The sequence below is a fragment of the Populus alba genome, chromosome 6 (assembly GCF_005239225.2).
Source record: "Populus alba chromosome 6, ASM523922v2, whole genome shotgun sequence".
Taxonomy (NCBI): domain Eukaryota; kingdom Viridiplantae; phylum Streptophyta; class Magnoliopsida; order Malpighiales; family Salicaceae; genus Populus; species Populus alba.
The window spans coordinates 8,571,507-8,598,597 of NC_133289.1; the positions used below are offsets into that span (position 1 = coordinate 8,571,507).

General features: G+C 32.5%; 3 protein-coding genes and 1 long non-coding RNA gene across 4 annotated transcripts; 1 reads left to right on the forward strand and 3 right to left on the reverse strand.

Annotated features, from left to right (window-relative positions):
* Nucleotides 1–1,106: 1,106 nt before the first annotated feature.
* On the reverse strand, nucleotides 1,107–1,860 carry LOC118048464 (transcription factor bHLH87). Its single transcript, XM_035058150.2, has one exon. The coding sequence runs from the start codon at nucleotides 1,812–1,814 to the stop codon at nucleotides 1,317–1,319; it is 498 nt and encodes a 165-aa protein (XP_034914041.1). The 5' UTR covers nucleotides 1,815–1,860; the 3' UTR covers nucleotides 1,107–1,316.
* An 11,569-nt stretch (nucleotides 1,861–13,429) lies between these two features.
* Nucleotides 13,430–16,335, forward strand: LOC118048179 (diaminopimelate epimerase, chloroplastic). The gene is made up of 6 exons (XM_035057759.2): nucleotides 13,430–13,792; nucleotides 13,870–14,349; nucleotides 14,460–14,544; nucleotides 15,222–15,281; nucleotides 15,392–15,465; nucleotides 15,630–16,335. Exons 1-6 carry the CDS (start codon nucleotides 13,445–13,447, stop codon nucleotides 15,744–15,746), a joined length of 1,164 nt encoding a protein of 387 aa, XP_034913650.1. The 5' UTR covers nucleotides 13,430–13,444; the 3' UTR covers nucleotides 15,747–16,335.
* A 323-nt stretch (nucleotides 16,336–16,658) lies between these two features.
* Nucleotides 16,659–20,024, reverse strand: LOC118048178 (ammonium transporter 2). The gene is made up of 4 exons (XM_035057757.2): nucleotides 19,114–20,024; nucleotides 18,731–19,016; nucleotides 18,544–18,647; nucleotides 16,659–17,269 (listed from the first exon to the last, which is right to left on the reverse strand). The coding sequence occupies exons 1-4, from the start codon at nucleotides 19,747–19,749 to the stop codon at nucleotides 16,835–16,837; spliced, it is 1,461 nt and encodes a 486-aa protein (XP_034913648.1). The 5' UTR covers nucleotides 19,750–20,024; the 3' UTR covers nucleotides 16,659–16,834.
* A 3,242-nt stretch (nucleotides 20,025–23,266) lies between these two features.
* LOC140955694 (uncharacterized) lies at nucleotides 23,267–25,796 on the reverse strand. The gene is made up of 2 exons (XR_012170110.1): nucleotides 25,018–25,796; nucleotides 23,267–23,449 (listed from the first exon to the last, which is right to left on the reverse strand). It is a non-coding gene; the product is annotated as an uncharacterized lncRNA (long non-coding RNA).
* Between the last annotated feature and the right edge of the window lie 1,295 nt (nucleotides 25,797–27,091).

Genomic DNA, 27,091 nt, shown 5'->3' on the forward strand with positions numbered 1-27,091 from the left:
AGTCTGACTTAACCGTTAGATTCAATACTATTGGGTTGGTCTTTGCAACTAGACCTAATATTATTTTGGGTTTGACTTGGCCACCAGATCCAATAGTATTGAGTTTGACATTACTGTTAGACTCATGACATTTAATATATTCTCTATATTTTTATTATATTTTAAAAAAAATTATTATTAACCCATTATGAAACAAGGACCAATATGCTAATACCATATAAATTATTAATACAAGGTAATTATATTTATTTATTAATTTGGTTCGACAATAAAGGTAATTTTTTTTAATTAGCTTGCATGTCAACTAAGATTAAATCTCTGTCTGGACAATGTTAAATATAAACTTCGAGAAATTTAATATTTTTCTATATGCTAACCCTAAAATTTAAACCAATGTATTTAAAAAATTATTTTGAGCCAAGAAAGAAAGTAAATATTCTTAGCTATCAGGTTAACTTATTAAAGTTATTAGAATATTATTTTATATTGTTTGTTGGTGCTAATCAATCTTGTCTAAAAAGTTACTAGTAAATATTAAGACTAGTTTATCTTCTTTGATCAGCTAATTAAAGTGGGCATCACAAACCTTATTTAGTTATTAGTTAATGGGTAAATTTTAAATCTGTCTCTCTCAAGTTTCAAGTTTACATGTTTTCTCAATTTTATCCAAAACTTTTGATTTTTCTCAACCAGCCCTCATATTTTTATTTCAATCAGATCTTACATCTTTTATTTTTACTCCAGTTTTTTTTTCTCCATCCGTTTCCAAGCAACAGAAAACATGTTCAAGTTTCAATGCCATCCCTGAAGTTTATGAAATATCTCAATATCAGCTAAAAAGTAAAGAAAAAAAGAGAGCTGAGATTGACAAAAATAAAAACAGAAAATTAATTGGAAAAGCATTTTTCTAGTAAAATAAATACTGTAAAACCTGAGAAGATTGGTTACTCAAGAAACATCCTAATCCTACCATCTTTAATTTCAATTTATTCATTTTTACTTTTTGGATTATATTGATATATTTCATTAATGTTAGGGATTAAATTGAACACACATTTTTCATTTCTACTCTAATAAAAACGTACGAAAATGAAAAGTCGAACAAATATTAAAGTTAGGGGATCTAATTGAAACGAATAAAAGATTTTAGATAAAATCGAAACTACACATAAATTAAATTCACGAAGAACAGTACAGCAAGTAACCCTGGACTAATTACTGCGACTAATACTTGAAGGTCAATGATACCACCAGCAAGCCAGCCCATCTGCGCCACAACTCAAGCGTGCTTTTAACCAAATAGACACAGAGAAGCACTAAAAGTAATAATTCTTACTATCAAATGCATCATAATGCGTGTAATTTTCATCAGCTTGGAAGTAAGAATCTGGGCATGGCAGTGAAGACGAAGGATGCACTACGGATGCGAGGTTGCTGTCCAAGTATGAAGGTTGCTCAGGAGGAAGAGAAGCAGAACCAGCAGGAAGATGATAATCAAGAGATTGTTCATCATCCACAGAGTTCATTATAGTTTGGTGAAGCAATATTTGATTCTTTAAGAACTTAACATAATTAATGGCCTCCTCTAACATGGAAACCGTGTCCATCTTTGTCCCACCAGGAACCAAGCTTTGCAAAATCTTGAACCTGTCACTAATACGATGCCTCCTTTCCCTCGCAGCCACACTTTGAGGGTCAGTTGATAACTTCACCCCGCCATTGCTTTTCTTGCCACCCGTCCTTTTCTCTCTGCCATTCTTGGGTGCAGAAGACGACCCAGATGAGCTAGGGTTTGTAGTGGAATGGTAGTCCATAGTATAGCTAGCTAGATCTAACTTATTACATATGGAAGCAATGAAGTCTTGTTTTGGACATGGTAGGGAGGCTTTGAACATGGAACATATTTATAGAGGGAGCAGCATGTGGTCCGTACCATTTCAAATAATTAAAATAAAGAAGGTGTCGTCATGTGAATCAGCTAATCTTTGGCGCAGGATACGGGTGTCCACACTGCAACCAGGACCCGAGTCCACGCAAAAGGTAATATTTGCTTCACCTTTTTCTTAGTACCTTGTCTGCTTAAGCCATGGTACCTTTGTATTTGCATATTAATTTACATTTTAATCGCCATATAATCAGATCTAGTTATAGTTTCACTGGTCACTCATAAAACCCATTGATGATCTGAAATTGCTCTCGTTAGATGCTCTTGTTCACCGGCTAAGCGACCGGAAAAGTATTGTATCTCGTATTATAATGTATCCGTATATGTCCTGTAACGTATTGCATTTCAAGTATCTGTGGACAGAAACTATATATTTTTTAAGAGATTTATACAGAAAATGCACGATCATCAGTAGGAGTTTCTCTACGAGATCTGTGGCCCAGGGACCCCCCATAAGACAATCACAAGTTGAGTGGGCAACCGAGAGAGAAAGAGGGAGAATTGTCTATGGGACTGGGTCAGGTGTGAAGAGAGGGGCTAAAAAGAAAGGAAGGAGGTGGGGGTCCTGCATCTGAAATCGAAGTGGACTTATCATGGTAGCATGGTGGGTCTTCATAATGTACGAACGATGCCATTTTTTCCCAAGGTTTCACACTGTTCATTCAGAGAGAACAGCTATTCATGCTCTCTTGAATCGGTACTTTTTTATAAGAAAAGAAAAGATCAGCTTGGGCTCTTCTTTTCTAGAGAATTTTGGAACAAAGTTGTTTCAAACGGGTACTAAGATTCAAGTAGATCCATCTTAAAAGCATCGTTGAGATCCCACCCTCTGGGAATAGTAAGTCTAATAGAAAAGGAAAAGGTTCAATTTGTTGAGGGGGTGCGCTCTTCGTAGGCACCCCACCACCAAAATGTTGAGATAAACTGTGCGTGTATCTAAATTTTTGTATATAAATGCTAGCTATCACTTCCTTTTCTATCAATTAGAGCGAAAACAAAGAAAATAGTGAGCAGAGTCCTGTAGAACAAACACAAATGTAGATCCCACTAGATTAGATTTGCGCTATGTCGTGGGCCGACAGTGTTTTGAAAAAAGTAAGGAGAACTCATACTTAGTTCATTAACTTGACTATACGCAATAAGATCGATTAATTTAATAATCTAATTTAAATTAAAAGCAATAATAGAAAACATGCAGTAAAAGAACACCTGACAATATTAAACAAAAAAAAATGTCTTCGATATCATATATACCTATAAAGAGAAGAAAGAAAAGATCGCTAGAGGCTTGCCACAACTCGATTGTGAACATTGCCCACAACCAAAAGAGCTTGTTGGGTTAGTTCAAACTTCACAGCAAAAGGATGCAAGAGGACATTAAAAGAAGTTGCATGGTTTGCTAGAGCAATGCCATGTAAAAGCAAAGTGAACAAAACACAATGAAGTAAGTATATATATGTCTATATTCAATCAATATATTCTATTTGATTAAAGAAAAAATATTTTGAGAAAATATATCTAACAAAGAACAAAACATAAAAAGACCCTAGATAACCCAACAAAAAAAAATACAAAGGATGTAGAAAGCATATAAAAAAACTTAATCTTTGATAAACTAAATATTTAAGGTTGAAATAAGAAAAAAAAATTGCTTAAAAGAATGATAAAAAGAAAAGGCAACCCTAGCGAACATCCTTAAGTTGGGTTAATTTTCCAAACTAGAATCCATGAAATTTCAAAATGGAGTTAACCAAGAAACCTAAATTCAAATCAACTTAACGTTGAAGAATGAAATTGAGTGTAAAAAAACACAAAACTAAAAAATTTAGCAAAGCAAAAAAAAAGAAAAAAGAATAAGGAAAAAATTTGATAGGAAAAAAAAATGATCGAAGGTGAAATCATCAAATGACATAAATAGAAATTAAAAGAAAAGGGATTAAATAAAACAAATTTTAAAAAGTCAAATGAGGATGAAATTGAAAAAAAAAATTCAATTTTCATGAGTTATTTCAAATAAAAAAAAATATCAGCCAAAAGATCATGGACTAAATAAAAAATAAAGAAAAATAAAAAAAAATCAAATGAGGATGAAATTGAACCAAATTTTGATTTTCATAAGTTATTTGAAATAAAATAGATATCAACCAAAAGATTAAGGATGAAATTGAAAACAAAAAGAAGCTAAGGGGTTGATTTAAGAAATTGCAGGGCAGGGTGCAAGAATCAAGGGGCAGAGAAGGAAAAAAAAAGGAAAAAAATGAAATGGCAACTGAAGTCAAACTAGAGCTCTATTTTCTAGACATGCCACTTCTACATGGAGGAGACACCAAGATGACTTTAATGATGCCACAAAATGGCATTTTTGGTTGCCAAAATCAACCATGCATGTCGTCCATAGACAACAGAGTGGTTAACGTGTGTCCAACACTAGCCAATGTTTTTTAAAAATTCCTTTAATTTATTAAAAGACAAAACTAACCCTCACTTCATTCAATAAAAACAAAAAAATAATAGTACAATAACCAAAATACCCTCATATCATAGGTATAAAAAATTAAAACCCAAGGGCAAAAAGGTATTTTTACAATAAAAATAAAAAAGGATAAGATGAAAACACCCCTCCTAGCCAACCAAACTATTTTTGTATATAATGTTAAATTGATTATTTTATTGAGCACTTTATAAATAAAAATAAAAATCCACCTCTTAATGTAACCAAATGATGTATTAATCTTAAAGGTATTTATAATAATTTACTGTGCAATTTTAAAGTAAATACCCATCTTGCTCCCGGTTAATTTAGAAATACCAAAATATCCCCATTGAAAAGACATTCATGCCCTCAACCTCTAACTAAAAGGTTTTTTTAAGGGTAAAGTGGTAACGCTAATATTATCCATGGTAAATTGTGTTTAGGTGAACAATGAATTCATCATATCTTAGAGTTTTTTTTTTTAAAAAATTTGGTTTCGAGCTCTCTCTCTCTCTATATATATATATTAAATAAACAATTCTTATTAATTGTTTCTTAATGTCATGTTTAAGTTGTAATTATACAAGTTTTCATTGTTACTTTCTTTATATAACAAGTAACTATTTTATTGTTGCTATTGATTTAGCATTCAAGTTATTTACTTGTTATTAAATAAATATGAAGTGAATTGTGATTTTATATCAATTAATTTATGGAAAAATTTATTAAGAAAACCAAACCCATTATACAATTCATTTTCTAATAAAAAAAAATGTTATAATCATGCTCAACAATTTTTTTTTAAAATATCCTTATGGATTTAAATTTGATTTATTAAGAATAATTAATATAATTCTCAAAAAAAATTTATCACTTATAACTTGTCTAAAAAAATTTCTTGACGACACCATTTTGTATGCTTTCTACATGATAATGTTAAAATGTATGGATAAAATAGAAAATTAGCACACAAAATTAAAATAAATGGCAAAACGACACAAAAGCAAAAAGTCTTGGCAAAAAAGTAAAATTTTGGATATAGCAATTCCAAACCATGACATCTTAATTTTTCAAGAAATACATAAGATTATATCATGAGATGACAAATAATTGCTTAATTTCTAGCCCCATGATTCCTTGATTCTAGTTTTGGAACAAAAGCTTTTCTTTTTATCTGTGTGCTATCAGTGTAGAAAGAGAAGCATATAATCTAACATGAAAACATACATTATGCAAAGTCAATTATTTTTGATCCTTTTTAATCATTGAGAAAATAACATACATGGTACAAAGTCAATTATTTCTGCTTCTCTTTAATCATAAAAAAATAAAGTCTTTCATGGAAAATTAATAGCTACCGCGGTTTGGAGCCGTGACATCAATTAAAATTATGTCATTATTCCTAATCGCGACACAAATTAAATGTTATAATTTCCAAGTGCAACATCTAAAAATATATTATTTCACCAAAATTTTTTATTTTTATGTCATTTCTCTATTTATTTTAATTTTGTGTACTAATTTTCCAATTTATCCAAAATTTCTACACTATGTAAGTGCACACAAACTTTTGATTACATAAAAAAAAAAGATGAAATAGTTTATTGGTTGAAATAATTAAATTGTTGGTCATAAAAATAATCTCCAATCTGATGAGGCTGGAAAAATTCTCAATAGAGATTGTGTGTGTTTTCTATAGGTTGATAAAACTAGATCAGGAGAATTTAGTGAGTCCAACGATACCTTCTAAAAAAACACTCTAAAGCTTAAACTAATACAGTATTAACAAATATTTTATAGGCTTAAATGTTTCTTAAACCTTGTTTAAATCTTATATTGGACTTGGAAATTTTTTAGACATATGTTATGAGAGATAGAGTATAGAGAAATGAGATTTGATAGACTTTTATTTAGATAGATAAAACTTTGTTTATATAGATTTTTTTAATATAAATATTTTAAGAAATATCTAAAATATTTAATAATTAATATAAATATCTTATAAATATCTTGGAATATTTATAAAGAGATTTACAAAGAATTGTATATTATATAAAATATCTATTTATTTTTTTCATGCATCTTCACAATCCATTTGCAAGAGTGAAGCTAGGTAGTCTCCCCTGTGATGGTCAAGTACAGATTATAAGCTGAAATTTAATGAAGAAGCAATCAGTGTGACCTATTTTGTTGGCAAACAAGGAGAGAACCTTTTTTACTCGACACATAGTTCAGTTTGTTACGAAGATGAAACTGAACTGTCCTGATGAAATTCCATGGAAAGGGCAAAAAAAGCTGAAAATGAGCTAATCCAAAGAGATGGTGATGGCGAAAGAAGACAAGAAGAAGCAGCAAAAGCACGTTTGAGGGTAGGTAGGTAGATAGATAGAAAACCCTATACTTCCTATACTTGTTATTATGATTCTTACTTGTCCACTGAAATAACCTCTGCTGGCAGCTAGCCCTCCCTGTCCACTCAAAATCTTCACTTTGCTTTTGTCAACCCCTACATCAGTCTTAACACTGATATAACACTGCATTGTGATGGATCATAGCCATAAATTAGCACAAATAAAGGAGTTTACGACAGCTTTTGACTAGACTGATTGCCCTCAGCAGTCAGCACACAGAGAAATAATCATTCGAGGTTTCACGTTCCAGTTCTGCCATTAATTCTTTTGAAGAGCAAGCGTATCTTTGTTCGTCTAACTTTACTTTTAGAAGAAGTATTCTGAGCTTGAAGTCTGATATAAATGTACTGAGATAGAACCCTTTGGACAAGCGTCGACATAAGAGATGCAATAATAATAATAATAATGTTCACCGTAAAATGTACGAGCAGACGATGAACAGAAATGAAAAACAAATACAGAGACTTGACTGATTGACAGTAGAATCATATCAAAAGAAGATAAAACTAGAACAAGTCCCAGCACTGTGTGTTGCGATAGGATTAGGTTACTTTTGAAAGAAACTATATAATTTGACTTGACGTAAAGATTCACGGCCAGGCCCCGCGGCCACGGATGGTGGAAAAAACATGGCCTGTAGCAAGGAAATGAACAAATGTCCATGTTTTCGTCCTTTTTTGTTGTTGAAAGGCAATGTTTCAGTCAAGTTAACGCATCCATGTTCTATAAAGCACCACAGGCTGGCCTGGTGGTAAGGAGTGATTGAGATTGCGGCTCGATTGTGTTTTTAAATTAACTTGAATTTTGTTTAGTTTTAACTTAATTTTTTACTTTTAAATTGCTTTAACATACTAAATAAAAAAGTATTTTAAAAAAGTAATATTTAATATATTTTCAAAACACAAATAGTATGTTTTTGCGTTCAAAAAATTTACTTGAATATTAAATATAAATAAAAAAAAAAAACTATTCTAATTCTTTACTGTGTACACAGGGGTAGCTGTTGTCGCAGTTTCTGAATAACAGAAACGTTACGAAACACGCATGTGATTGTTTTTGTTTCAGCGGTTCATGCCCCAGTTTATGTATACCAACTACCAAGAGGTTAAAGACCACTTTCCTCTCCCTCTTGTAAATAAAATAAATTAAAAAAAAGGGGGGAAGAATTTGTGCTTATTGTGCCTTTTGAGCGAACATTTATCTAGTTCGGTCCATCGGATCCAATGTTTAGACTCTATCTGGTTTTTTATTTATTTATTGGAACTTAAACTAACTACAGTTGTAGTGACTTCTTGTATATAATATAATATTAATAGCGTATTCAGAAATTTTTCTAAATGGGATCAATGAACAAGTGTAGACCAGATTTTTGTCGCGGGTCTCCATTATTTACTTAATATCAAGGAAATTATAAATTCCTTGTTTTTCCTTCAAATTTTGTATGCATTCATAACTATAAAGATCAATAAAATCTCGCATATCCTACAATATATAATCAATTTGAAGGAAATATTCCTCCCTTTTCTTTTCTTGGTATCTAAAGGCCGACACCAACATTAAGGAAAAATGAACAATTAATTTTCTTAGTTGCTTAATTTCCCACTTGTCCAACATTTGTTTATGCTTGTTGATAACATAATTTCAATGTAAATTAAACAATTCAAGCAATAATTCTTTAAATTCCTAATTTTCTTTATGAACCAATTATGTTTACCTACTCAACATATTCAATTTACATCAATTGATTAAAAAACAAGGGTTATTACCTTATAATATGAAGGATTAAAAAAAAATAAAAATGAGAAGGAATGCTTAGTTTTTTCCCTCCTTTCCTTTCCCCTTCACTTTTTCGGGGTGAGCATTTCTGGTTTAGTCCGGTTTTGGACTAAAATAATTAACCAAACCGAACCAAAAACCTGTTCGAATCGACCATATTCGGTTCGATTTTTTTCCCTTCCAAACTAATTTAAACCGAAATTATTTCAATTGAGTTTTTATTCTAAGTTTTTTTATTGACCATATTTTTCAGGAATTCTATCTTCGTCTTGTTTTTAATTTCATAGATCTGGGCTTATTTTATGAGAAATCTTGGCTTTCTCAACATGGTTTTTTCTTAAAATGATTGGGCACGCATGACAAAACAAAAGGAAAGAACAAAGGTCATTTGACCAAAAAATAATAATAAAAAAAAAGATCAAAAGATAGTTTACATAGATCCTCATTTGTTCATTATCCATCGAGTGCCAAACTTGATTTTGAATTGTTATCCTCACAATACCAACATCAAGGAGAGCATAGAAAAACCTTTTACTGGTTCAATATAATAATCTTTTTTGGTTACATGTGCATGGAAAATTATATAATAATTATACGATTATGTGAGAAATAAAAAGAAGAAGGATAACAAAATTAAAAGAAAAAATAAAGAGGGGTATTTATTTTATAGGAGGAAAAAAACAATTAAAAGTAAAAATTGCAAAAGTAAAAAGGGTGGCATGCCTTTGATAGGAGTATGGAGCAAAGCTTAACAAATAACAGGAGCATGAAGGAGAATAAAAAAGTAAAGATACATGGAGTAAAGGGAGAGGAGATATGGAGGGATGCAGGAGCAAGGAAGAGGGCGGCTAGTTTTGTTTTTAGAAGAAAGCTAATTTAAGTTTAGGGTTAGGAAGACATCCTATTTATACCTGTTTCTTTTTTTAAGTGAAGGCTTGGTTGAATCGGTTCAGTTCGATTCGGTTCAATCGATTTTAGACTTTAGAAATCGAAACCAAACCGAATCAGAATTTTTTTGTAAGTTTTTAATTGGTTAATTTGGTATTTTTTTGGTTTTTTTTTCATTTAAATAATAATTGGTCCTTATTAAATGCTTGAATGGCCCTCGATGAACCTCGCAATAACAAAAAACCTGAGTGAAAAGACCAAAAAGTCCTTGGATGCATGACTTATTTTTTCTATTTAAAGGCTAAACTTTTCATTTTACTGTACTTAAAATAAACATAAATACCCCTATGTGATAGTTTTTTTTTTAAATTGATTTGACAAGTATTGAGTCATTTTTAATGTTCTTGAAAAAATAGAAAAGACATTTATTCCTCTGGTCAATTCTTTAATGACTAATAAGCCATGAAAAAAGATTGAAATAACCCTAAAATCAAGGCATTTTATTTTTCTTGTAAGGAAAAAAGAGTAATTACAATGTAGCAATGAATAGTAAAATGTGTCTAAGGCTATAATAAATTTGTCTTTTGTTTTAGCTTTTTCGTTATTTCATATTTTCATTGCCACTATAGTTTTAAACATAAATTATACAAATACTCACATTTCAATTATGATTTGGATACTAAAATATAAGTTATAAAGAAAATAAATTTGATATAATTAACAATTAAATTTATATAAGGAGTAAAAGTAAATGAAAATAGTTGACAATATATATATATATATATATATATATATATATAGAGAGAGAGAGAGAGAGAGAGAGAGTTAACAATAGACATAATTGATGATAAATAAAAATAATATAGTTTTATTATTTTGATAAAAAGAATGACTGATATGTTAAAATGATGTTTACAAGTACAAATGTATTCAATTAAAATAAATAAAGTTAAGAAAGTACATAATTATGGTAAGATTATTTTTTTACCTTGTCTATTAATAAGGAGAAAAATTTGAAATAAAATTGTACTACTGTTTTTATTTCCATAAAAAATATTAAAACAGTAGATATTGTGAGATATTTTAATTAAAAAGCACTCAAATGATTTATGTGAGTTTCATAATAATCTGTTAGCAGGGTCAACTCAGTAAGAGTCTTTTTATGTTTTTATGAAAACAATTGAGTAATTTATTTCTTAACTTATATTCCAGAAATAATTCAAATTTCAGTGGTGTCAGGTTCTTGGGAGCATCTCAGGGTATTGCTACTTTTCAGGATTATGACACTATGATCTATGATGATAGATTTGAAGCAAAGATAGATGTTTGGGCTCTATATTTTAATGACTTGCGCCAATGAAGTCCAACTGATGCATCTCTTGACTGGTTTCCTTGGATTATATATTTATCTCAACGATTCTGAGCTCGGTTGGCAGAATAATATGATATATATATATAATAAGGTGCCTCTTCGTTTTACATCTCTGAACACTCTACATATCCTGATTGCTACTATATTGCTTGAGCCCATAAAGATTGGAACTTAGTTAGATGGTTCAAATTACTTTATTTATGCTGCTAAAATCGACTCTCAGCATCATCCAGACATGGAATCTATTTTCTATTACATAAATGATTTTTCAGCTTTCCTTTGCCAGGATGCTATCGAAGAGTTAATCACACTGATGACTGGTCTAGTGATACCGATGCTGATAAAGTGAAAATTATTGGGCTTGAATATTATATAATAAAAAATTATAAAATAAAATTATTTGAGAATTTCTAGGATTTTGTTAAATAAATCTATAATTATTCAGAGATTTATTATCTGAAAATTTGATTTTCTTTCGGCTTTGAATAATTCATTAAAAGTTGGGTTGTTGCAAACTACATGCTATCTAATTGTTTGGACTCCAATTATAATAATCCATACAAACCACCTGCAAGAAATGAAAGATTGCTATGCCTATAATGTTAGCTTTAAATTATGTTTACGTAATTTTTACAAGTGTAAAGAATAAATGATTAATTTAACACTGTAATGTTAATTTTTTTTTGATACCCTCTAGTTTATATTTTATTTTTATTCTCGGACTTTTGATGCCCTTATTCTTTTCAATTATAATTGTTTTTATTATAGTTTTTTTTTTAGTTTTATTTTCAACATTTGATTTGTTAGAGATTGAATTTTGTTGTTTTTTCCACTTATCAAGCTTCCGATCTAATGGTCGACACGGGTTACGAGTTTTAAGAGTTATACAATTAGGAATTCCTTTTTTCTTCATTTGCTGTTACCATCTTATCAATCTGCATTATTTTTCTTAAAAAAAAGATTGGTTTTGTGGTTATTTTTTTTTTCTATCGGTTTATCCTTGTATTTTTTTAATAGAGTTTTTTTTAAAAAAGAATGTTATTTTATATTTAATTTTTGAATGCTTTTTTTTTTTTTTAATGGTGATAAGCTTTATTTTATAAAATAATAATTATTTTGAAATAATATTTCTGGTATGTACACCTTTCATATATTTTTTTCTTTTATTTTATCAATTCAAGTTTCATTTGTGTTTTTATTTCTATTATTCCTTTATTGATTTTAATAAATACATTTGATTGACACAAATAGATAAATATTTTATTTTACGAGATTAAATATTTAGATATTTATCTATATTTTATCTTTTTCAGTTTTTTTTAGTTGTTGTTAATAACTTTTATGTTTATTTACATTAATAGTTATTGATTTATTTCATTATATGTTTAGATATAGGCTTTTTAATTTACACCCTGAATTTTTAATGTAAAACATATGTTAAAATAACCTATATAACAAAGGTTTTTTTTTTTTTTTAAGTTACAGCCCATGAAAAATCACGCGGGTGGAGTATCTATTTTATATTTAATCACATAATTTATTAACTCAATTGATATAATTTATACATAATTAACATAATTTATAACTAATTGATCTTAAAAAACTAAATCCTAACGTAATCCTCAAAACACAAGAAATTTCACAAAATTGGGTGACAAATATAGTGCTGACCTTAAATTATTGAAGTGGAGGTGACGGATTTTCCAGAGGTGGAGGTGGTGGCAGTGGTGGGTGAATGAGAAAAGGGCGATGTTGTGGTGGAATGGGGTGCAAGTAAGTGGAAGGAGGGAGGGAAAACGAAGGGTGAGGAGGCCATGGAAGAGAAAACCTTGACACAAAGATGGGGAAAAAGCTATTCTGATGATGGAGAAGGAGAAGCAAAACAAGAGAAATAAGGGGGAAAGGAGCTGTTTGTATTTTAGCTCGGAAGGTTGCGCTTTTAGAAGGAGCACAACATTTGAAATTTTAAAGGTTTAGCTACTTCTAGTTGTGTCACAAAAAATAAAATATGTGAATAAAAAAAATTACATCTAAAAATATATTTTTTACTCCAAAAGATAAATTATAAAATTATTATAAATATTTATTTTAATTATTACAAACTATATAAAAATAGGTTTTGGCGAGGGCCTTGTGGCATCTCTCGGGCAAAACACTAGTATATAACTATAAAGAATCTTATTTTGATATAATCTTATTTTATTCAATATTACTCTCTGATTATTAAAATTTAAAATCAATTCAAATAAGACTATAAATATATAAGAATTCAAGTTTCAAAATTTTAATTATTCTATTGTATGTCTTGGAATAAATATTTTATTGATAAATAATATTTAAAAATAAAAAAATAGTTTTGAACAAAAATATTTTATTTGTTTTTACACTTAACTTGTTAATTAAAACAGGACTTTACTTCTTTGTAAAGGACTTTACTTAAACCTCCTTTAAAAAACAAAAAACAATCAAGGGTTAAGATTACAATGAAAAATATTCAACAGTTGTTAATCCACGGTTGAAAATCATTAAGCTGAAAAATTCACCGCCCCCACCAAAGGAAAAAAAAAAATGACATTGAAATGGCAGACAGAGAAAACATCGTCCGTAACTCCTCTCTTTTGTCCCCAAGAACTACTGCAGCCATGGCCGACACTATTGCAGCCGCCACCGTTTCCCTATTTCTAAAACCCTCAACTCGCTACTCCCAACTCTTCCTCACTCTCACCACTTCTCTTCCTGTTCTTCGATTCAACTCTCTAAAGAACCCGAAGTTCCGGCCGTTAGTAGTTTCCTCGTCAATGAGCATCGAATCAGCAGCAGCCCCCCAGGAAACTTCATCAAAATCACCCTCCTTTCTTGATCACAGAGAAGGCAGCAGATTCCTTCACTTTGTCAAATACCACGGCCTCGGCAATGACTTCATTGTGGTAATCCCTTTTTTCATATGATTTATTATTTTTATTTATTTTTCATTTTTTAAAGCTTCTTCATTTGTTTGAATTAGTTTGATAATAGGGACTCTAGCGAGCCCAAGATAAGACCAGAGCAAGCAGTGAAGTTATGTGATAGGAATTTTGGGATTGGGGCAGATGGGGTGATTTTTGCTTTGCCTGGGGTTAATGGAACTGATTATACAATGAGGATATTTAATTCCGATGGGAGCGAGCCGGAGATGTGTGGCAATGGGGTGCGGTGTTTTGCCAGGTTTATTGCCGAGTTGGAGAATTTTCATGGGAAGAGACAGAGTTTTACTGTGCATACTGGTGCTGGTTTGATTGTTCCTGAGATTCAAGAAGATGGGCAAGTTAAGGTTGATATGGGGGAGCCGGTGCTTAAAGCAGCTAACGTGCCAACGAAATTGGCTTCGAATAAGAATGATGCTGTTGTTAAGTCGGAATTGGTTGTGGATGGAGTGACTTGGAATGTGACTTGTGTTAGCATGGGAAATCCTCATTGTGTAACTTTCGGTACCAAAGGAGGGGAGGTATGCATTTTGGATTAAAGCACTGGCATTTGCGTGTTGTCTAATTAGTAAATGATTAATAAGACTGGTATTTCTTTGTTGGTTATTGATGCTCCTCCTTGTAATTACAGGATTTGCAGGTTGATGCATTAAATCTGGCTCAAATGGGTCCTAAGTTTGAACATCATGATGTGTTCCCAGCTCGAACTAACACTGGTTAGTTCGTATTTTGTGATGATTTTTGGACATTTACAAGTTCCAGAGCTTGACTTTGTTTTCTGCTCATGGTTGTTGCAATTTATTCTCATGTTGCTTTGGCGTTGTTATATGGAAGTAGTGCCCAATATGACATAGGATTTTGATTTGAACTTTGGAGTTTTTAGTCTCATACATTCTTTGGATTGTACTGAACCACGCCATTGTGTGCAAACATGACCATGTCTATGTTGTCCTTGAGGATTTCTACAAATTCAAATTCATTTTAGCCTGCATGTACCGAACAACGCCATTGTGTGCAAGCATGACCATGTCTATGTGCCTGACAAGGCAGGCATACCTGATATTGATGCCTCCATCCTCGAACAATAATACTTGTCCGGTGAACTTATTAATGCCTTATTTTGTGCTTTTACATCACTACTACTTTTACTGTCTGTCTAGCTCTTGATAAATTACTAGGAAACTTGGAATTTTTATATGATAGGCGGTGGCAGAAGGGATGGTATTAGAGACTTCAAATGTTATAAATGCAGTGCTATTTAAAATAGCCTAGTAAAGATTCAGCACCCACAACTAATTGGAACTGTACTACTCTTTCGAACATTCTCTGTGGAATGCCATCTCACATAAGTATTGATGTCATGTTTTGATTTTATATTTAACATGACTTGCAGAGTTTGTGCAAGTTTATTCACCTTCACATCTCAAAATGCGTGTCTGGGAGCGTGGGGCAGGTGAGTTTCTATTGCCATGGACATCTCCATGTATCTTGCTACCTTGTGGTTGTGTATCAAATAATCCTTATTCCTTGACTGGAAAACTCACCATTGTTCTGTGACTGTAGGAGCAACACTGGCCTGCGGAACGGGCGCTTGTGCAACAGTGGTTGCAGCAGTTCTTGAGGGTCGTGCTGGGAGGGTAAGTTTCAGATTGGAAGTTTAACAGTGCCTATGGAATGTATAGCAAGCCTTTTAACACCTTTCATTTCCAAATGAATATCATTTGTTGCAAGTTTAGAGTTTTCCCACTAAATGTCCAATCGGTTAATCTTCTTATGCCTCACCAATGTTATTGTGAAACAGAATTGCACGGTTGACCTACCTGGAGGTCCACTGGAGATTGAGTGGAGGGAGGAAGACAACCATGTGTACATGACTGGCCCAGCTGAAGTGGTGTTTTATGGATCAGTTCGCCTATGATATCTCCTAGAATGAAGATCCATTATATAGAGCCCGTTAGCAGAGATATAATTAGAGTTTCTTGAATTTTTATTTTTTTATTTTTTTTATTTTTGTATCGTGTTTATATAAAAACTAAATTTTAAAAAATAAAAAAAATAATAAATTAATGCATTTCCAAATAAAAATATTATAAAAAAACTACCCTACTACTATATCAAATACCCTCTAGTTTCTCTTACCTGAAGTTAACTGTCAGAATAATGTTTTTGTTTCCTACTGGATCACTAACTTGTACGAATGCCCAATTGTGTTTCTGGTAACTGATACGAGTATTGAGTTAGGCCCGAGGTGCACTCGTTATTCGAAGTTAACCAGCTAAAGCGTTTCATCACAAAAAGTCAATTGTACCCCTGTTGGTCCTCCTTCTGAAGGTCTATGGCAAACTATTTCAGCTGCTGTTGTGCTTGGACACGAAAGCTGCACTTGGCCCTGTTTATGTGAGATTGCTGTGTTATGGACTCTTTTTCAGGATACTGTTTCACATTAATATTTCTATCTGTGTTTTGGTTGTCTAATGATCCATTGCCGTTTTGACGCTCTGCATGTATTTTCTCTGCCTCTCTACATCTCATCTCTGGATCAATTTCATTGTTTTTCTTCCCTAAATACAGCGCCCTTTGGTCCATGACCATGACCATGAAACATGCTTATGTTTTATTATTGAAAAAATTAAAAAGATAATTATACTCATAATTAATTCTTTAATGACTAATGAGTCATGTAAAGAGATACCTCTAATCCAAGGCTTTTGATATTTTTTTTACATGGATAAAAGCATTACTGCACTGTAGTGCTGAATAAAAAAAATGTGTCCGTAGCTATAATAATTATGCCTTCATTTTAGTTATTTTGCTATTCTCTTCTCAAATCAGGAAGAACAATTTATAATTCAATATTACATGCGTCAAGATTCTACTTACAAATCAAACTATGTGGCTATGTGCTAATTAATATATATCAAGAAATCAAAAACTGCTATAATTATGCGCGCGCGCGCGCGCGCAGTCATCTAGCTTTCAAAATGATGGTTTTTGTTTCTGCATTGCTTACAAATTGATGGTGACACCTCTTGCACCATTAACATACGGAGACTGTGCTATTTCCTCTCCATACATTGAGGTGTTCCGACCGTGCTTAGTCGGGTCGTATTTTTCTCCATCACCCCATAAAGCATAAGCTTCCTCTCCATGAACTGCATCATCTCCGATAGCAAGTTGCTCCTCAGGCATCCTCAATGGTATAAACAGCCTTATAAACAGAAGGATTATGGTTGTGGACACCACGTTCCAACCTATAACAAAAAGGGCTGCCACCACTTGCTTCAGGAATTGCACCCCACCACTTCCACCATAAAACGCACCCCTTGTATTCACCGGCAGTATAAGGTCACACAGTTCCGGCTCCGCTAAAAGTCCGGTCAGAAGTCCACCCAAGAGCCCAGCCACTGCATGTGTGTGAAAGACACCCAGTGTATCATCCACCTGTTTTACCACACAAAAGAAAAACACACACCTGGTATTTAGTCTACTATATATTATCCTTGCTACCTTAACAATCAAACATAAAAAAAAACAGACATGAATTGCTTTTTCTACTTATTTATAGCTAAAGAGTGTTCAATGTCATGCTCTCATCTTTGACTGTAATTAATTTTAATGGAGAGTACTAGGGGAGTTTTAATGGTGGGACTTGCTCGCCTGATCATAAGGGTAGATAGTTCAGGATGAATAATAAAATCCAAAACAACGGGGATGGGAAATTAATCAAGTGACTTGTTGAAGTATGGTAGTGGCAGGCATTCATGACTTGATGGAAAGGTTTAGAGATATGATTTGATATGTTTTAGTGGCTGAGCACCCCGTTTTGATGGTGAAAACACAAGCATTATAAAGTAAAATATACTGGACAAAGAAGATAAGGATAGAAAAATAGTATTTGATGAAGACTGCTAAGTTCCTTGTCTGAAAAAAGCTCCATGTTTTAAGACAGTGTTTGGGCCTGGGATGAGGACATGGTCATGGAGTAGTCATCATCCTCGAAAAAACCTATGGAGAAAACAAAAATTGTTTTCTGAAAAAAAAGATTTTTTTTTATTGGTCCAATTACTATGAGCAAGATGGATAAAACCAAAATTCAATTTATCTCGTATTTCTATAATTTCTTATGCATACATCTTCCACTGATCTTTCATGAAGTTCTCACTGGTTTTGTTATTGGCCTCGTTCTTTCTTGAAATGGGCAGCTAGCCCCTCATTCAATCATTTTCTTTCCTAGCTTCATATTAGATCTTTTGAAAACGCGTTTGAAACAACATTTCATTAAAATTTAATTATTTTTGTTTAAAATTAATTTTTTTTAATGTTTTTATTAAATATAATTTTTAAAAAATTAAAATATATTATTTTAATATATTTCTAAATAAAAATACTTTAAATCACGACAACTTTGAACCTTCACATTCTCGAACCTTCACTAAGTCTTGATTTTTGGCCGATAAATCCGAGCAACTTGCTATTATATACGACGCAAAACTTGATAGTCTACTCTTGCGTGCTACTGGAGAACTACCTAACATCTTTATTATTATTATTATTATTATTATTTTAATCTTTCCTTAAGTCTCGTCTTAGATGGGCCAGAACCACAAAGCTTTCATTAGATTGGAGGTGGGAGAGGTTGTAAAGATGGATTAGCAATTTGTCAAGACTTCAATTTTTAAGGACTCGTGCATATCCAGGAGAAGCAAAAGAAATACCTTTTGAAGCAGGGCAGATTTCTTATGCAGTATCATCATAGACACCCATGGAATGCTGCCAGAAAGTATTCCCATCACTATAGCCGCCCAAGATTGAACCAGTCCTGCAAGCATTAAGACCATCCATAGTTTTAACAGCTAAAATAATGCTAATATCACTGGAACACAGAACCAGAAACACACTAACCTGCTCCTGGAGTGATGCAAACTAGGCCAGTCATCATGCCCTGAACAGCTCCTATCACTGATGGTTTACCAAAGTATACAACATCCAGAGATGTCCATACAAGCAGACTTGTTGCTGCGCAAACATTAGTGTTCAGCACCGCAATCGAAGCGTCGATATTTGCTGCGTAGGGTGCTCCTCCATTGAATCCTGACCAGCCCATCCACAACAGACCAGCACCCGCAAGCATTAGCAACACATTGTTAGGGGGGAATCTCTCCCTGTCACTTTTTAGCCTTGGTCCAACCTGTGTCACTTTTAACAAGTGAGCATCATGGCAGCAAGAGTGAAACACAGAATCTAATAAAAACCAGAATTTGGTTAAAAGGACTTGATTTACGCACCCAATAAGCTGCTGTCAACCCAGCAATTCCTGAGGAGAGGTGAATGACATAGCCACCAGAGTAATCGATGACACCCCAATGATAAAGAAATCCGCCTCCCCATAGGCTAAAAGCACCAACAGTGTAGGAGAATATGAGCCACAGAGGCACAAAAGCCATCCAAGCTTTAATATTCATCCGGCCAAGAACAGAACCAGCAAGCAAAATAAGGGTAATAGCAGCGAAAGTAAATTGAAAGTACACAAGCGAGGCCATTGGATACCAAGGCTCAACAGTTTCCCTAGTGCCATCTTCGAGTGTATGCGTACTTTCAGGGACCCTCGCTCTGGTTAAAAGGTACTTTTGGCCTAAAGCCGGTGCACCCTTTCCCCAAAAGGGAAGGAGTTCATCGCCAAAAGCCATGCGGTAGCCTAAAAGCACCCAGCAAATGAGGACAGCAGCAAAGGCATAGAGGGCCATGAAGGCAGAGTTTACAGCCCATTTCTTCTTGACTATGCTGGCGTAGAGTATGACAAGCCCTGGCATGCTCTGGAGGGCAACCAGAGTTGACGCTGTCATTTGCCATGCATTGTCTCCTTTGTTTAGCCACGAAGGGACTGCCGGTGAAACCTGTTCATAAGCTGTTGAGGCATTCATTGCTGCAGCAAGCTCTTAATTCCCTGTAAGATATATTTAAATCTCTTAGCCTCTCTGTGTTTCTGTCAACACGTGTGTGTGTTTGGCTCGGAAGTACGATGGTTTTTCTTCAAAAAAACACAACCACATCTCTAAAACCTAAACATACATGGTTTTTGTATATGGTTTGGTCAAGCAATGTGAAGTCATTGTTTTTCACTGTTACAGCAGCAGCGCCTACTTTTGTGAAAAGCGAATGGCATTTGGCCGAATTTTCACTTGTTTAGGTTACGCATTCACATGTATAGTAATTGAACTTGATATATAAATTCAGATTCTTATGATACTGTGTAAAATTTAACATGTCTCTTTCTTAGACAATCATCCTCACCTTGAAGTTGCTATGAACTTGCCGTGCTTGCCCGGTCAAGATGTGGGGCACTTGGTATAGATAGTAGGTGAAAGATTGACTAATATACGGTTTCTTTTTTCCTAAAAACGAGAATTGTGTGGTGACCATGTCTGATGATTAAATCAACGCAGATTCATACCTTAGTTATTCAAATAGGAACATATATGTTGACCATCTCTGATGGCTTCATCAAGGTATTTATTTATAGGATAAAAGAAGGTGCTTAATTAAAATGAGATGAATCCAACGAGAAAACGAGACGAATTTTCTTCGAAATTAGCTGTGTAATGTATCCGTACACGGTGGGTGGTGGGTTTTGAATAAAGTCTTCTCTGGTTGCATTGCATGTTAAGAAGAATTCCATCAAATTAATCGCAAGGATACATTTTGATTGCCTAGATTGAACGATTGATCATATATACTGGTCCAAGTCTTGTGTGTTTGAGCAAAAACTTGGAAGAGCAATTATAAGCATTCAAGGTGGTCGGTCAGTCTCTTGGTGATGGAGATCCTGAGAATGACGCGGAAGGAAGAATCATAGCAACCATTAAATTAAAAATAATAATCTGGAACGTGTTAGGCACTTGCAATGTGGACCGGAAAGAATGCTCCTATTATCTTGCCCTTCAAAGGGGGGGAAAAAAAAACCCTCAAAGGTTACAACTTGAGAGTACAATTGTCTTTGCATTAGGACAACTTAGGCATTCTAAAATTGACCGACCATTCTATAGTTCTTATCCTCCATGCTTTAAGAAAATAAAATTTATATACTATAGTTTGTTGCGTGAGTGACCATTTATATCCTAAATCATTCTATGGTTTAATTTATTTTATACTCACTAAGAATATAAATTGTAATTTTTCAAAACACAACACAAAGATTAAGTGCAAAACCAACTAAATTATAGAATAATTAGGATAATTTTTTCTTTTAAAACATTTATTACACTTAAAAGTAAAAATATTATAAGGGAAAGGTTTTTTTTCATATATTTCATTAAAAGTGCATAGTAAAATAACTTTTTTAGTCTTTAAATAAAAAAAACCTTTAACTTGCAATGAGTGGTGTTTTTGTCTTTTTAGTTTCAAACTCATAGTAAAAAGGCTTGATTGCCCTTAAACTTTAGATTTTGATACCTTGAGTCTGAGAGCATTCTTGTTATTTTTTTTGTTATTATCAGGTTCAGTTAGGGGCAATTTACTAATTTGATAAATGAAAAATATTAAAAAATATAGCAAACATGTGCATTGCATGCTATGCATGCGACTGATTCTGGTTGACAAAAATATGGTTTCGGGGTGGCGTCTAATTCATCTTAATGACCCTTTATGATTTGGCGACGCATAGAACCAAAAAACCTTTGGTGTGGAGCCAATGACTGTTTCCTTTTTTGCCCCATTCTTTTCTTTTTTCTTTTTATTTTTGCACCCAACCTACCAATGTTTTAGATTAGCCGTTCAATTTTTCTATCTAGCTTTGAGAGATTCATTTGATTTTGCTTGAGTTTTTTTAAATCTTTTTAAGCTATATTTTTTTAATTTTATCATTTAATATTTATTTTATTTGAAATTGAGCTTTGTTTTTCTTTATATACTTTCTACATCCTTTGTTTTATTTTATTTTTTTTAAATTGGGTTATCTTGAGTCTTTTTATTTATCGTTCTTTTTTAAATTTATTTGTTTTGAAATAAATTTTATTCTTTAATTATATAGAATTAATTGATTGAATATAGACATGAGATGCTCATTTCATGATTTTTGTTTTGTTTGCTTTTTGGGTTGGTGCTTTAGCGGGCTATGCAATTTTTTTCGGTATTGTCGTGCAACCTTTTGTATGGTAGGGTTTGAACCATTTAGGCAAACTCTTCTGGTGGTGGGCAGTGTCAACATTGGAGTGATGAAAAGTCTCCAATAGGTTTTTCTTTCTTCTTCTTCCGGGTATGATATTGACTGCTTATTTTTTATAGTTAATTATTGTCAAATTTTTATTTTTTTACGATTCGTCTGCTATCATTGTTTGTTTTTAAATCTAATTATTAAATTATCCAATTTTATTGAATTCAATCAATTTAATAATCCGAGTAATGATTTTTTTTCTTTTTAAAAAATACTATCATTTCATCACTTTTTAATATTAAAGAAAATTTAGACCGGCCCACGGCATGACATGGCCATGAACCTAGTAAAGGTCTAAATCAAGAGGGAAAACATTACTGTTTATACCTGGGAAATAAAAGTCTCTAAGTTGGCAACAACTTGAACAAGATGAGGATCCAAGCCTATCTCTTCCAAGACTTCTCTTGATGCAGTTGTCGAGTCATCTACATCTCCTTCCATCTTAATTTTCCACCTGGCAACGCTGCATCTTCTGCTTCTTCCAAGTAATAATAATTGAGGACTCCATTACTTTTTTTTTTACCAAAAATAAAATCTAGATAATGTTCTTGGAACTTCAGGCTATAATTTTAGAGCCTGTTTCAGAAACCTATGAAAAAAAAAAGAGAGTCAAAGGAGGGCAAAGAGGCAGTGCATTATGTCTAGAGTACTCCCGGTAAGGAGACGGGGTGGGTTTGCAATGCATGGGGCATGAACCTATGATCAGGTTTATATGAACATTTCTTCATTTCTCTTTTGCTGAAATGTTTTGTTGGGCTCGTATGTTTAATTATTAGGTTCATTAGCCATTTTCCAGTTTGCTATTTTGTAGCTTTTTTATCGTCTGGTTCTGTTCTACTAATTAATTATTCATAGAAATAAAAATAAACAGAATTCATATATTAATATATTCTGGAATCTTAATTTTTCTTCTTCTCAAATCGTTGTGTTGGAGCAAATAAGTAAGTACCTTATATATAATTTTGGTGTTGATTAACACTTCCCTGCCGGTCGTGATACTTAATCACTAGCCATGCAAAATTATGTTAATTATTTTATATATGAAATACTCTCCCTCCTATAATCCTTTCCCCCCTAGCAATTGAATTGTTCTATTGTGTTGAATCCTCTTGTGAAGGGACACACCCGATGTGATTAGAATCCCACCAATAATTAGACAGCATAATTAAATTCTGTCAATTTCCAATCTTTATCTTTGAATATACCATGTCAATATTATAAACAAAACGTAAAAAGTAATTTGAAGATTTTCTTAACGTAAAAAAAAAAAAGAACAAAGAAAGAAACTCTATTTGCCCCCAATCTATTACAGTTGAGAACATCGATGTGAAAAAATAATTGCCAACAAAAGCTGCCAAGTGCTTTGCTGATATTTTACAGATGTCTTCAATTCGTTCTACACATTTCATTACCTGGACGAGAAAGATTAATAGATCTCTTAGTAAAAACTATACATTTGTGATGATGAAAACTTAATTTGAGATAAAATTAAAGGGGAGAAGGTGTTGTTTTCTACCAAAAAAGTAAAGAAAAAGAAATGGAGGAGGAGGAAAGAAGGTGTCGTATAATAGGTTACTTCAATATTATTGAAGGATTCACTAATAAATATTAATCACGATTATATTTTATCTGTAATACTGATGATATTTTTACCAATAATATTTTTTATAAGAAATTATCATATCTCAATATTTGTTCAGTTTTCTCTTTTTAACTTTACCCACTTTATTATCACACAACATTTGTCTTGAAATTCATATATTTTATAACGAGCATCTTGTTAAAGAAAAAAAAAACTTTAAATAAACTCACGATTATGGAGAAAAATAAAGAAATTGTAATCATATCTTTTATCATAATAATTTGTGGTTTTCTTTTATTGGATGATAAATGATATTTTTATACCAATTTTCATGTCGAACAAAACTGTGTTTCGCTTCCTATAATAATTTAATACATTCAGAAAAATTTGATAAAATCTTCTCAATATTAACCTCAATATTTGACTACTTTGGGTAAGTTGAGGTAATATTGGTGCTATTAGGAAGAGAACAACCGAATCAAAACCGATGATTTTTATATTGATGATTTGTTTTTGTTGTGAACACCGACATAAACAATGACATTATTATATATTGTTAAATATCACTTGTAATTTTATTGATGATATTTTTTTGTTGGTATTTCTTTTTGTATTTAAAAATTTTCTAATATTGTATTTTTTTCTACTTATTTTAAATACACTACCAATACAAAATATTTTGATAAAAAACTCATATATTAAAAAATAATAATTTGTTTAATAAAAAATATTTTTTAAATTTATATCATAGCTTTTTGTATAATATCTATTTTAATTATAAGAAAGTCCAAGTAATAATAAAATTTGAAAACCATCCCTCGACATCGTGGGGTAAGTGCATAGTTCATAAAGGAATCTTACTTTATTGGTGGAAGCTGCTTAATTACAATCATTAGACTTCACCTAATTATGTCGATCTAGCTGCACAGTAGATTTCTATAACATGCCAATACCTCTCTTGGTTAAAGAGAGAGAGGATATGTCACAGGAAGCAGGAGCAAAGCTAGAAAGGGCAAAATTAGAGAGAAAAAATCTAAAGGAGGTCTAAATTTAAGATTTTTAATTTATTCAAGGACGGGGCTGAAAAATTTTTTCCTCGCAGGTCTGCCAGCCTTCCCAATTCCACCCCTGATAGTAAGACTTTTGATTAAGGAGAAAAAATCTTGACATGTATATTTCCCATGAAAAACACAGGTGTTGAAAAGAAAAGGAGTGGTTGTAGATTAAATTAGGAAGAACATAAATTTCTGATCTGTTGACATCGATTTGATGAAAAACTTCATTATATGAACTTGGATCATGCGTATCAATCAAATTACGAGAATCCATCGCAACCAAATCAAGAACTACTCATAAAATATACTAGAGAACTGGAAATTGTAAAGAGAAGATACGTACATTCATATATATGGATTGTATTGCAGCAGTTTGAAAGTTATTCTGAACATAAATATAGAATCAAGCTGATAGCTCCGTCATCTCCTTGGCCGTCATCAGGGAAAAAACATTTCAGGCGCCGTGCTAGCCGTCTCCCTATTTGCCTCTCATAATTTGAAATGAGACCAGGCATATTTTATGCACGATGCAGATGCAGTGTCCCTATGTATTTCTACGCTGGTTGCTGGGTTGTCTTGGACTCCATAGATTGATGCATCAAGTGCCCTTCTGATCTAATCTGACCCTTGAAATTGGAAAACGTAAAATTCCTCGGCGAAATAAGCTCCGATTGGGTGACTCTTGAGGCATCCTTTAACCGCTTTGCACACACAAGGTAGAGGATAAACAGAAAAAATAAAGTGAAAAGCAAGAGCAGAACTAGCATCATAATCTCACCGTGGACAGCGAAGTTACGGTCACCGGATAAAAGAAGCTCATCGTTATCAGGGGCCAATGTGACTGGTGGTAAATCACTAACATTAGCCATAGAAATGACTGGTGACTTGTTTCTTGCTAGCTTAGCTAAAAGTTGCAAAGGTCGGCTAGAGAAAGGTTCCAGTGTTTCAATTTACTTGGATGGTGCCAAGAAAACGAGGAGTTACTTGTTATGGGTTCGATGGTGACAACAGGATTGAGCGGCCAGTAATTTTTATATATATAAATGTGCTCCTTCAAAAATATTTTACATAAATTAAAGAAAATTAAATTATTTTTTTATATTATAATATCATTTTAATAAGTTGTCAAAAATAAATTTTAAAAATTAAAAAAATATTTAAATAAAAAATATTTTAAAATTAACGTTTTCTTCAACCGTAGATAAGCATCTTCTCTCAATAAAAAAAAAAAAAGACAATGAGCAGGTCTTTTTCATGTTTGGCAAAGCTTAATTATTTGTCATTTCAACAAGGGAATTACGCAAGATTTGGATGTCCTTTGTTTTTTTTAATAAGATGCGAGCCGAAGAATGCCCCACTCCTTCGAAATTAGGCTTGCTTTGTCGTTCTCAAGAATTGATACAAGAAATTGTCCCTTCTGCATTATTCCAATCTCTGATCTCGCAAGATCCCTTGTTCTCCTTTCAAGTTACTCATCCTTATCTAGTCAAATAGTAAGCCCAGGGCTCCATGTTCTATGAACCCAGACCATTTGATTGAATAAAATAGTGCATTAAGCTGTTCACAAGGGCCGGCTTCATCCCTCTCTCGCCGGAATCTCAGATATGGAAACCTCTTACAGAGCCGCCAGCTCCGACTATCATCCATGTATGAAGAGAACTGGATTGAGGTGGCCCAGAAAGAATCACAAGAATTAACACATGAAACATTCTAAAACTCTTGTAGCATCACATGTTTACAGAAGAGCTTAAACCACCATTAATCAATGAAGGAATGGGCAACGTTAATATACCTCGTTGATTGAAAATTCGCATCTGTTAATAAAAGGGAGGAAACCCTCGATAAAAAGGAGGGATATCAGAAAAAAAATGCATGATCAAATAGCTTTACACAAATATCTATATCCTCCTATAATATAAAAAGGATCTAGTCCAAATTGGATATCTTTATTACAACAAATCTAGAAAAAAATGAACTCTAGATTTGCAAAACAAAACAAAAGAGCAAAAGATATAAAAGGAAAAATTATTAAAAATTAAGTTGTGCATCTTTTTACCTGGAAACTTAAGTTTTAACTTATTTTCACAAAAACAGAACACCTGAAGAAACTCTTATAACCTCAAGAAATTAATTCCCTAACTCAAAATTCCCTCAAATCTATTAAAAAATACAAAATCAAATTATAAAAAAGTCTTTCCAAACTCTTATCTATTTTTTCAAGTGATATGAAAGTCTCAGAATACCTTAACGACACTCGTCTTATCAAGAGTCTTTGACATGAAATACGGCTATTTTTATCAATAGAATCAAACCAATTGACCTCTTTAGCTCCTTTTTTATTGTTTTCTAAGAACTTCTTTTCTCCTCTTTCACGCTTAAAGAGTAAAAATAAAATAAAGTCTTAAACTAAATTGTAT